Source organism: Cynocephalus volans, chromosome 12 (assembly GCF_027409185.1).
Source record: "Cynocephalus volans isolate mCynVol1 chromosome 12, mCynVol1.pri, whole genome shotgun sequence".
NCBI classification, from domain to species: Eukaryota; Metazoa; Chordata; class Mammalia; order Dermoptera; family Cynocephalidae; genus Cynocephalus; species Cynocephalus volans.
This window is the reverse complement of record NC_084471.1, coordinates 11,625,926-11,638,021: the sequence shown is the minus strand read 5'-3', so window position 1 is coordinate 11,638,021 and position 12,096 is coordinate 11,625,926. Positions and strand designations below refer to the sequence as shown.

At 54.4% G+C, this 12,096-nt stretch overlaps 1 protein-coding gene across 1 annotated transcript in view; it reads right to left on the bottom strand.

Moving 5' to 3' along the window:
• Positions 1–5,169: 5,169 nt before the first annotated feature.
• NPTXR (neuronal pentraxin receptor) overlaps positions 5,170–12,096 on the bottom strand; it is a 39,090-nt gene continuing 32,163 nt past the window's right edge. Inside the window, exons 9-12 of the mRNA XM_063115626.1 lie at positions 10,918–11,143; positions 8,596–8,843; positions 5,827–6,006; positions 5,170–5,466 (exon numbers count right to left, since the gene is read on the bottom strand). Of these exons, the coding sequence (XP_062971696.1) occupies positions 5,242–5,466; positions 5,827–6,006; positions 8,596–8,843; positions 10,918–11,143 (879 nt within the window). The 3' untranslated portion in view covers positions 5,170–5,241. The remainder of the gene's footprint in view (positions 5,467–5,826; positions 6,007–8,595; positions 8,844–10,917; positions 11,144–12,096) is intronic.

Here is a 12,096-nt window from a genome sequence, read left to right as displayed (position 1 = left end):
TGGGGCAGACTTGGTGGGGTGGTGATGCGGGAAGACTGATCATTTGTGTTCCCTCAATGAAGTAGGAGGTAAATTCACCCTGAGTGTGCAGGGCTTGGGGTGGAGGGCTCTAGATTTGAGGTGAGAGAGAGGATATGATATGGTCATTCTGGAGAGCAAGACCTCAAACAAGGAAAATGTGCTAAGATTGCAGGCAGGGTGAATCGCCTTCTGGAGATCTGCAGCCATGATTCTAAAATGAGAGTCAACACACACCGGAAGCCTGTGCTTTTCTGCATTAGCCTTCAGCTGTGCAGGTGCTGGCATGAAGTACGTAGACAGCAGGATTCCACCAGGGTTGGACATTGCCAGCTAAGTGGGACAGAGAGAAGGTGTTTGCAAGTAAATCAGTGTAAGAGGGGATACGCAAGGCGTATTTGCCTGCAGCTGAATTTTGTTCAGTGGTAATTAAAGGTATTTTTTCTTTTAAAACTAATCTGGATTCATTCTGGAGTAGAATGAAAAAAGCAAATGAAATTTTCAGATAACTTAGCAGACTTCGGTTATGGTTTTCTTCTTGGAAGTGCCACTTCCAACTATACCTACCTCCCGGTCCTCATGGGGTGAATTCACTCTTTCTGGAAGTTTGGGAAACTTTGGAAAAGTCTGGGAAGCCCTGTGCTGCTGGTGTGATCACCTGACCCCTGACTAGCCCCCTGGCTTTTCACGGGGGTCATCTTATGACAGGATTCAACTAGGAACAGTGACAATATTGATATAATGGGATGGAGACTTTGTGCCCCTAAATGGTGCGGACAAGGAGGGCGGGGGACTAGCTCAAGACCCTTTCAGGGATGGGTTGGGCACTGGAGGGGTGGAGCAGGGGTAGCAAACCCTGACACTGGTCTGAGAGTCCAGTATAGAGGCCAAACATGTCAGGGGAGACCAGGCAGACCATAGGGATGAGAAAGGTTGAAATACAACAGGATCCTTTCCTCTTCCCTACCCCATGTCCCCAGAACCCCCCAAATGCAACAACTTGGGTCCAGGCAAGTGACTCAAACAGATTGGGTGCCAGGAAGTGAGTCAGGGACCCAGATCCCAGAACTGGGGCACAAGGTGTTAGGAACGAGGTCAAAGCCCAGTTATCAGAACTGGGACACTTTCCATGTGGGATTTGTCTTCTTTACATCCTTCCCGCATAGATCCTGGGAAACAGAGTGTCCTTGAATTTGGGACCTGGCAGAACCTGTCAAGTGTGTGTGGGGGGCATATTTGGGGTTGGGTGAGTCTTTGGGGCAGTCCAGGAACAGGCACCTCCTCTGCCTTTATGTACTGCCCTGCCCAAAACAGCTGCCTCCTTCCTGCCCAGCACCCCCCACCCCAGGGCAGCCCCACCCCTGCAAAGAAGATCCTCAGAATAAACAGCATGTTTATTTTGAACATTCAAATTTACAAAAACAAAAAGGTAACAAAAACCATGGCATGGGTCATACACACACACACACACACACACACACACACACACACACACACACTGCATCTCATGTCACTTTATGTACAAAATAGGGCTAGGAGAAGGAAGGGGGTGGGGCGGCTGGGGCGGGGCGTCAGTAGGGTGCACTCATTTCACAGTGTTGGACAACTTGACATGCTCACTCACTGCTCAGCCTGGGCCACGTGAGCCCCTTCCCCATCCAGCAGGGTCAGGGGGCAGGGTGGGAGGTGGGGTCTGGGTGGCAGGCAGCTGGAATAAAGGGTAGAGAGTGATCCCATCTCTAGGAGGAGGGTCCCTTCCCCAGTTTGCTCAGGTCAAGGGTGCTGGGCCACATAGACCAGGAGGGACCTAGTTCTGGGGGAGAGGGGCCACTGTGTCATGGAGAGAACTGAACACAGCCAGAAAGCTGGGCCTACTTGTCTCCACGTCTCAGCTGGGTGGCCTTGGGACTCCCTCACCCTCCCAGTCCTCAGTGTCCTCATCTGTTCAAGGAGGGCTTTGGCCTCCTTTAAGAACACTTCTTGCCCAAATCTGTGGTCCTAAGTCATGCACAATTGTGGCAAGGGGACATGTCCCCTTGCAATGTTGGTGGGGGGCACCACATGCCACAAAGGTGGGAAAATCTGGCAGATAGCAGCTGTGAGGCACCTGGTGCAGGGCGTGGCCCAAAGCAGGAGTGTGAGGGACAGCAGTTTCCCTCCCCGCCCCTGCCTGGGGCTCTCGGGAGGCATTCGGCTCCCTACTCCCTTTCAGCTCTCCTGGAAGACCCTCCCACAGCCTCATCAAGGGGACCCTGGCCCTGGGGCCACCCATCCCCGTGCCTCGGTTCCTCCACCTCAAGCCCTGTAGGGTGGTGAACAGGGTCAGGCACATCCCTTCAGGCCAAGGCACAGCAGGAGAAATGGTGCCCAAATCCCACTCTACAGAGTTGGGGGTACTCATCCCCTTGGGCTGAGGGCTGGGCTCTGGATGTAACCTGCTTTGGTTTGAAATTTGGGCTCCATCTCTTGCTGGCTGATTGACACTGGGCAGCTTCTGTCACGTCTGTGCCCCAGTTTCCTGAAGAACAGTCCTAACTCACAACTGTGTTGCGAGGATAAACACGATCTGGGTGCCCTCATCACTATCAGCCGGGGCACCTGGACGTGTCTGGGAGTAGCAGAAGATATCAAAACTTGAATCCAAACAGCAGGCGCTCAGTAAATGTACACAGAATGAGAAATAGATGAGGGACTGGTGAGGGCTTTGGAAACAGGGAGCTAGGTCCCTCATCAGCGACCCAGACTCAGAGCCCGCACCCCAACATCTCCAATTTGTTCCTGTTCCCTTTGGAGGGCTGAACGGGGTGACTCAGCATGGGAACAAGGCTCAGAGTCAGATGTCTCCTCATCACCATGACAAAGCATAAAGGACTCGGGATGAGGCATCTGGGTGGGCTCAAATGACCAAACGAGTTCTGTCACCTCCCTCCTAAGACCATAACCTTCTCCTAAGGCCTCCACAAAAGCTACCTCCTTCCAACAATAACAGAAACATAATAAGGCTCAGTGTCCCGAAATCTAAGTTCCAAATTCTGCCGTCACCCCAGCAACAGCAGATGTCATTATGATGAGACACTTGACCCAGCACTTGGGCTGATGTCATTGGCTGTTACCCGGGCAACCTCGATCTCAGCAGGTCTGCCTGAAGCCCACATCACTCTTTCCTCCAGGGGGGTTAGACCGTGGTGCTGAGCAATCTCTCTGTGCTCTGGAAATGGATAAAAGGATCTGGGGGCTGGAGGCAACAAGTCTTGGAGAAGCTTCCATGGCACAGAGCCCCACAGCCTATAGCCCTAAGTCATGTCTCAGGCTAAGTGGCCATGGGGATCGGAGACAGGGAACCAAAAGGGGGGCAAGAGGCACCAATGCCCACTTGAGTCAGGTGGCCTGCAGCTGCTCAGACACCTGCTGGGTGATTGGCAGGGGAGGGACATCCTCCCCTGCATCCTCCGCTCTCCATTCTACCAGAGTGCCCAGGAATCATAGCCCTCCTGTGGGTTTCTGAGATGTTTGGGTGTTGCATAAAGGAAGATGTCTCAGGCGTCAGGTTGGAAAGCATCCTGACCTCTCAAATGTCCACACTCTTAGGTGCAGGCTGGACTCAAAGACCCTCCAGGGCAGGCAGTATGGTGTGGGGGAAAGAGCACTGAAAAGGGAGTCGGAAGCCCTGGGCTTTCGTCCTGGCTCTGCTCCATTGTACTGTGTGAGCCTGTGCAAGTCACTCGCCCTCTCTGAGCTCTTCCCCAACTCTCACACGCAAGAGGTCAGCTCGAATGGCTTTTCTCAGCTCTGACATTCTTCTGCTCTCTTGGGGGAGCTGGAGAGGACTCAAGGGTGGGGACCAGGAAGCCACCCTTTAAGACATTCTCTGGGAAGCCCTTTGAGACACTCTGATAGGTAAGTATGCCAGGCTGGGGGGATCTACAGGGAGCTGGTTTTTACAATCCATGTGTGAGGTTGGTCTGCCTTGAACCTTGCTCTTGACCCTGACTCTCTGGAGCCAGCTGCTAATCCTAACCCATGCCCAGCCTGATCTCCTCTGCTGCCCAGTCCCAGGACCTGACCCTGCTAAGCCCCTGGTCAACAGGTGGGTCCTCAGGCCTTCTCCACCTGATCCACCTGAAATCACAGACCATCTCACATTCGATCTGGAGAGCTCCTGGAAATGACCAAAGCAAGGGCCTCAGCTCACAAATGAGGAAGGCCAGGCCCAGAGAGGACAGGGACTCATGGAAGGCCACAGAGCAGATTAGTAACAGGGCTGGCTAGCAAGCAAGGGCTCCACCCTCTCAGCCCAGTGCTCTGCTCACCACTCCATGCCTTTCCTCACCCTCTTAGCTTCTTCCTTCCTTCCCCAGGGCCATGCAGAGGGGTTAGGTAATGTGGCTCTGCCAGAGGCAGGGTCTCCAGGGTCATGGTGCCTCTGTCTTAGGCTGTTCCCAGCCCAGGCTGAAGTGGCCCAGGCTGTGTCCTAGGCAGGGAGGAGGAGGAGTGACCCTGACAGTGGGCCCAGCTGTGAGTGGGCACAAGGGATGACTACAGCCCTTCGGCCTCCTGGGGTTTTGGTCCTTAGTCCTCCAGGCTGGAGCCGGGGAGGGAAAGTCCTGGAAACTGAGGCGAGGCTGGGCCGGGCGTGGAACCAGCATTCGAACCATGGCACACAAATGAGGAAGGAGGAAGGAGGAGGATGCGGGTGGCGGGGTGGCTCCAGCAAGAGCCAACTGCCTTTGACTGGCAGCTGGCAGAGAGATGGAGGAGAGAGCCTGATCTCCCACACCTCCCTCATCCCCTTCTACCGCCTGTTGTGGCCCTGAAGGGGAAGGGGCCAAGCCTGCAGCATTGGGAACGGTGGAGGGTCACGGCCACCTCCACCACTGAGATAGTGGGACCTCCTCCGTATACAACCCCATGGGGGATACTTTCAAGCTAGTGGGACAGGGTGGGGTGGCATGAGAGACGACTCCAGTGTAATGCCAGGAGGGCGGCAGAGCCTGAACTCACCCTAAGCTCAACCTGTTGCCTTGAGATGCTTGTCCCCATTCAGGTGGGGTTAGGGGACACCCATAGCAGCGCATTCTGGGGATGTGGGAGGGGAAACGGAAGGCATGAGCAGGAGTGGGGCAGGAAGGAAGGCCAGTGCGTGGGCAGGCTGAGGAGAGGATGTGCCCCCATCAAGATCCCCGAAGTGGCAGGCAAGGGAGGGGCCCTGGACGAGGTGGCCCCTCATGCCTTGGCCCTCCCCTTGCAGACATCAAAGGAGGCCTTCGTTGCACCTCCAAAGGCTTCCACCAGCTTGTCTTCCCAGGGGAGCACGTTGCCCTGCAGTGGCCCAGTGCAGTTGGCAATGCCCAGGACCTGCGCAGGTGTCAGGGCGTGGTCCCATAGGTTAAACTGGGCAATGTCACCGACGAAGGCCTGAGTGGCATCAAATCGGCCACCCAGGGTATCCTGGGCCAAGAGAGCAGCAGAGAAAGGAGGGAGACATGGCATGAGGGAGGAGAAAAGACAGGCAGGCAAATTCAAGAGTCAGGTCCCTGTCCCGGCTGAAGTCCTGCCCTAAAGTTCTAGTCCCACCTCCAAGGTTCTAGCCCCACCCCCAACTTCTGGCTCCACCCCAAGGCTCCAGCCCCTTGGGCAGGTCTCTGCTATTGCTGGGCCTCTCAGTCTGCCCACCTGCAGAATGGCTGGGTCAGACTGAATGATCATTGCTGTTTTCAGGTTCCCTCTGCTCAGCCCCCCCTCCTCAGGGGCCCTGGGTGAGTGGGATAACCACTTGGCCCTCCAGCCCCAGTACCACCTGAGCCTTACCTGTTCCTGGCCCAGGATAAGGATCCCATGAGGCTTGATGGGGTGCCAGGCAGCCAGGTTCTCACCGGAGCCCCGCAGCTCCCCGTCCTGGTAGGCAGACCACAGGCCATCCCTCGTGGTCCAGGAGATACAGATGTGGTGCCAGCCACTGTCCTTCAGGCTCAGCGGCAGCTGGGCTACCTGGACACAGGTCCCCCAACCCCAGGTCAGAGGTGCCACAAGGCCCAAGGCTGGAGCAGTGGGGTGGGGGGTGGGAGACCCGTGTCCTTCCTTCCAGAGACTGACCCAAGGTCCAACCCTCCCCTTCCTACCAGCCCAGTGTCTTTCCCAACCTCTCCCTCCCCTTTCCCGTGACCTAACCAAGCAGCTTCACTCATATCACAAGGGACTATCCAGTTTGGTTTTCAACTGTTTCCAGGTAGTTTATTCACTCTCTAGCAGACCTGTGAGGTCATACAGGGTAGGAGAAGTGTCTCACAATCCTACCTGCCCTTGAACACCTCACACAGTGCCCAGCACACTGCTGGGGCTCAGAAGTACTGGCAGTGACAGAATGAGCCTTGGACTGAGAGTCTGAGCACTGGCATCTGGCCCTGGCTCTACCACCAATCCCCTGTGTGGCCTTGGGGGGGCTGCTCTCGCCTCCCTGGACCTCGTTTTCCTCATCTGTAAAGCGAGGTGTTCAGACCAGGAACAGCAAGTACTCAGTCACACCTGCTCCTCAAGGCAGACATGGCTAATCCATTATGATCCTAGCTAGACTAGCCTCAGACTCTCTCTTGTCACAGTGCTCTGGGAGGCACTGCTGATTGATTAGAGTTGGCCTGTGAGATGAAAGGTGCTTGCTGTCTGTGGATTTGGTGCTCCCAAAGGGCTCTTTCATCTAGCAAGTTCTCTGAGATCACAATTTAATGTAACATTCTCTGAGGCCTACTTGGTGCCAGGTCTTGTTCTGGACCCTGGAGACATGGGCCTGGTCCTAGTCTTAAATGAACTCAGCCTGCACAGGAGGGAAGGATTTGGGGGACTACGAGATATAATACTACAAGAAAAAATAACAGGGGCAATATAGGAGGAAGAGAGGCTGCAAAGGACCAGAGGAAGAGGGGGCTATGGGAAAAGAAGACATGGTGTCTAAACACATCTGGAAGGACAATGGAATCTGACCATTCCATTGTCATGCAAACCAAGTGGCTGGCACAGCAGGAGCAAAGGCTTAGAGGCTGGAATAAAAGGGGACCAATGAGCGGCCTGTGAGGTTGCTCCAGAGGTTCCTGGAATAGAGCTGCTCGGCGGCCTGTGAGGTTGCTCCAGAGGTTCCTGGAATAGAGCTGCTCGGCGCCCTGTCCAGGGTGCTGAATTTCTTCTAATGAGAACTGAGTAGGCAAGGCCAAGGATGACAGCCGCGGAGTGATGAAAGGAATAGGGTAGCGTGATCTAGATGGAGTCCAGCTACCCTGGTGGTCTTAGGGCTTATTGGGTCGCAAGAGAAATTCACTGCCCCCTGAGTCCATCTCCTTTCTCCTTGTCCTGCAGGACACCCATGGAAGGCGCCTCCTGCTGAGCTGGGTTGTGATGGCTGTCAACCTCTCCTAGTGGCTCTATGCGGCTGTGGGCTGGTCACAGGTGGGTGCTATATGTGGTGTCTGCATATTCAGGCAGTCTCAAAAGACCACCATGCCTGCAAGACCCAAAGCAATGTGGCAGGCAGGGGGAGGAACTTTGGGGAGGGCAATGGAAGTGATAAGATGCCCCCACCCAAGGCCTGTCTTTGTCCTCCCTTCCAGCCAGGCTGGGGGAGGGGCATGGGGGTGGAGGCCTGGGCATGGGGAAGATGGGTGGCCCAAGAGCAGAACGGGGGGGGGGTTAAGAGGTGGTTTCTGGACCCCAAATCACATCATCACTCTTTCACCAGCTGTGTGGCCAGGGTGCACTATTCCCTCTCTCTGAGCCTCAGCTTCTCCATCTGCAAATGGGGATAACGAGGGTACCTACCTCCCAGTGCCATTGGGAAGGTTAAGGGTGATAATGTAAATAAATACTTATTAGCACAGTGCCTGCCATAATAAGAACAGCTGCATTTATCGACGCTTGCTAAATGCTAGGTCTGCTCAAAGCCCTCTGCATGTATTTAAGCCACTTATTTCTCACTACAATTCTATGAAGTAGGGACTATTATCATTCCTGTTTCACAGATGAGGAAACTGAGGACCAAGGTGTGTAAATGATAGTCTAAGGTCACAGTGAACCAGGACTCAAATCCAGCACCCAGCCCCTGAGGCCTGACGACGGCAACATTCTACAGTCCACAGCGGGGAGGAGCAAAGGGCTGGCCCCAGGGGAGTAGAAGGGGTGAGGAGTTCACCAACGTTTCCTCCCCCATCTGCAGGCAGTTCCTTCCTTCTCTCGGTGTCCAGGAGAGTGACCAGGGCCCTGGGGGCAGATACCTGCAGTCCTGTCCCCATAGCTGGGTCACTGGGGAAGTCACTGAATCTCTGAGAGCTTCACTTTCCTCCTCTGCAAAATGGGGACAACACTGTGCCTCTATTGGACATAAGTCCCTCTTCAGCCAGCCCCATGTCTGGCTTGTCTTTGTATTCCCAGAACCCAGCCTGGCACAGAGTAGGCATTTAATGGGTGCTGAATATGCAGAGCTGGAGAATTAAAGGTTGCAATCCATGTTTGGGGCCCAGTGTTGCGCAGGTGCTCCTGGAAGGGTAACTGTCCCCTGCCTCCCTGTCCCTCCTGCCCTGCCCAGCCCCTGCTTACCTTGTCGTTGATCAGCAGCTCCATGGGGTCATGGCCCGCCTCCAGTAGCACAATCTCATTGGCTTGCCCGGGCACTGAGTAGGAGAAGGGGGTGCCCTGGCCAGTGCCACCTGACCTGGAGCGCAGCCACATGCAGGCAGTGAACGCGTAGAGCTCGGGCAGCGCCTTCCGCACGCGGGCGTACATGTAGTTGTTGCGGATGGAGATGCTCACCTTGAAGGCATCTGGGGGGTTGTAGGCTGAGGACCCTGCAGGGGTAGTCAAGGCAGACATGAGGGGGGTTAGTGGCGACTGACAAGGGGGGTGGACAGGGCACACTCCCAGAATGAGGGCCGGTAGCTCCTGGGCTCCTGCTATGTGCCAGGTGCCTTTATGTCCTTCTCTACTCTGCCTCTGTGTTGAGGGGCATGGTTAAAGCCCAAGGGCTCTGGACCTGAGACGTCCTGAGTTCAAATTCCACCTCCCCCTCCCAGCTATGTGACCTGTGACCTTCAACAAGTTAAACTTAACCTCTCTGGGCCTCAGTTTCCTCTCTCCCAGTATTGTGTGAAGGTTGAGTTGGACAGAATATGTAAAGGGCCCTGGTGCATACTGAATGCTCCATAAATGTTAGCTGTTATTATTGTCATTTTTCAGAGTTCTTTGCCTACTTATTTAACAAGATTATATAGTGGTTTCTATGTGGCAGGCACTGTTCTAAGAGATTTTACATACATGGTTTCATTCCCCATAATAACCCTACAAGGTAGACGCTATTATAATCCTCATTTTACTTATGAGAATGTCAAAGCACAGAGAGGTTAAGTAATCTTCTCAAGGCCACACAGCTAGTAAGTGGCAGAGGTGGGATTTGAGCAAAACCATCTTGAGACTCCCTAATCTTTAAAGTGTCTTCCAACTCAGAGTTTCTGGGATTCTGTGTCATGAATATCAGAGGACTTTCTGTAGGAGGTAGACTGGGGAGTCACTACCTCCATGGGAAGGAGATACAACACCACACCTATTACCTGGTGATTACTGATTCCTGGAGAATCCCTCTCCCTCAGCTGGTTGGTGAGGGCTCAGGGTAGTGGTCTAGGGCTGGGTATGATGGACTCAGGGTTCCCAGACCTGGTTGGGGCTTGGGGTGAAGGTTGACATAATCAATCATGGCAAGAGAGAAAGGGGCTCAGTGACCACCTCTTTAAACCCATTTCATAGAGGAGAAAGTTGAGCTCTAAGAAGACAGGTGACTTGCCCATGGACACAAAGATGTCCAGCCAGGTTATCTCCCTCCCCTCTGCTCTGCAGGTTTCTGAGAGGGCATTTCTCCTGATCCCTTAGGAGACTTGGTGTACAGCAGTGAGTGGCAGGACTGAGTAGGGATGGAGGTTGCCTCTCCTGTCCCTGTGCTCCAGCCACGATGCTGCCCTCAAGCCCACCATGCGCATCCCTCCCCTGCAGCTGTGCCCCTGCTATGGCCCTTTCACTGCAAGGCCCTTTGTTCTCCACCTCTGCTTTCAAGAACTTGCTTGAAGCCCACCTCCTCCAGGAAGCTGCGTGGATTTCCTTCTCCTAAACTCCTCTTCTTCATCTAAGCCAGTCCAGCCTACTTGCTCATGGTTTCCCCTGGTCTCCCGAACGTGTCTATAAGCCTCTTAAGGGTGGTCCTCACAAGGTCTCAAAGCCGAAAGTTCCCTGAGAGCTTATGAGTCCTAAACCCCCATTTCTCAGATGAGGAAAACTGAGGCCTGGGAAAAGAAGTGACCTTCCAAGGTCACAGACAAATCCAGTGACAGATGTCAGGTCTCCTGATGCACATACCTATATAAACACTGTCTATTATGTTTCTCTGACTCTGTGGCAGTGTCAGGCCCAGGTGTTAGACAAATGACAGAATCCTGACTGATTCATTGAAGGTGCTGTTTTGTGGTGGTTAAATGCATGACCATGGAGTCAGACAGACCCGGTTCGAGGTCTAGTTCCACCATTTATTTGCTGTGTGACCTTGGGCAAGTCACTTGACCTCTCTGAGCCTCAGTTTCCTCACCTGTGAAAATCCCTGTGCATATCGTGGTGATTAAAGCTGCTGATGTGTACTCAGCCTACTACCAGGATATATTCCAGAAAACGTAACTGTTATTAACTTTGATAATGATTAATAATATCTCCCAATTATTCTCTCCCCCTGTGTTCTGCGGCCTCCTCCCCACCATCCTGTCCAGCGTTTGCCTCTGGAGAGCATGAATGTGTTATTTGGGTGAATCTGTCCCCCACCCCCCAAGGCCACCTCTGAGACCCAAGGCCTGGCCCACTGTGCCCTGTGCGGGGCCCAGGACGCACCATGCTCCAGCTCAGCCACACGGTCCTGCAGAGCGCCCAGCTCCTTCTGCACCTCCTGCCGTTGCTGGTGGCTGCTGTGACTGAGGGCCACACGCTCCTTCTCCAGCGCCAGCACCTTGGCCAGCAGCTGCCCCTCCAGCTCATCCATCTTGGAGTGCAGGGTGGTGGGCACAGCGGGGGCAGGGGCTGGGGAAGCTGAGAAGTTCACACGGGCTGGGAGCTCCTGCTGCTCACAGGGCAGAGAAAGGGGCATGTGAGTTCATGTGAGGGAGGGAGGAAAGGCACGAGGCACCGAGATGCCCACCACCCCCACTGAGGGACCCCAGGTGAGCCTCAACTTCCCCATATGCATGTGCCTAGTGGGCTCTGTTCCCAGCACCAGTGCAGTGATGAGCAACAAGCAGAGCTGGCTCCTGCCCTTAAGGTCATCTCAAGACTCTCTGTGGGCACTGGGCAGACCCATGGGTGCAAACTGGGCAGTCCATGGGAACAGGACTTTGGTGGCATGACTGTTCCAGGTGGCGGTTGGTTAAGATCACAGATGCTGTAGTCAGACAGCTCAGGATTCAAATCCAGCTCAGAAGCCAACCTGCTACGTGGCCCTGGGAAAATCCCTTCACCTCTTTGAACTTGTTTACTCACCGGGACAATTGCACCTATTTGGAGGGCTGTGGAGAACGTTAAGTGGTAAATGCCAATAAACGGAGCCTAGTTACTACAATTACTGTCTAATGCAGAGTGTTCCAGAGCTTTCGAAGGGCATCAGTCAGCTGGCTCTCACACCCCCATCCAGAGCAGGATAAGGACAAACTATTTAGGGCCCTTCCCCCTTACCACTTCCTCCCTCCCCACCCTGCCACCACCGCCTTCTACCCTTAAGACCCCAGGGGGCAGGAGAATTGGGGCAGGAGGGGGAGTGTCATCTCTCCTTCACCCTCTTCTGCTGGAGGAAGCCCCTTCTGGGGTGGAGGAAGGCAGGTGAGACCACAAACCCAGACTCTTGGAGGGGGTAGTCTCTGGAACAGAGATGTCACAGAAGCAGCACTAGGACGTTAATAATTCAACGAGCTGCTAGGAGCCAAATTAAGCCTTCGCCATCCTCCTGGCTTCCTCCCTCTTCCACGTTCCCCACTGACGGGCGGATGCTTCTGCACTCCCCAGGGGCCTGAGCAGTTCCTG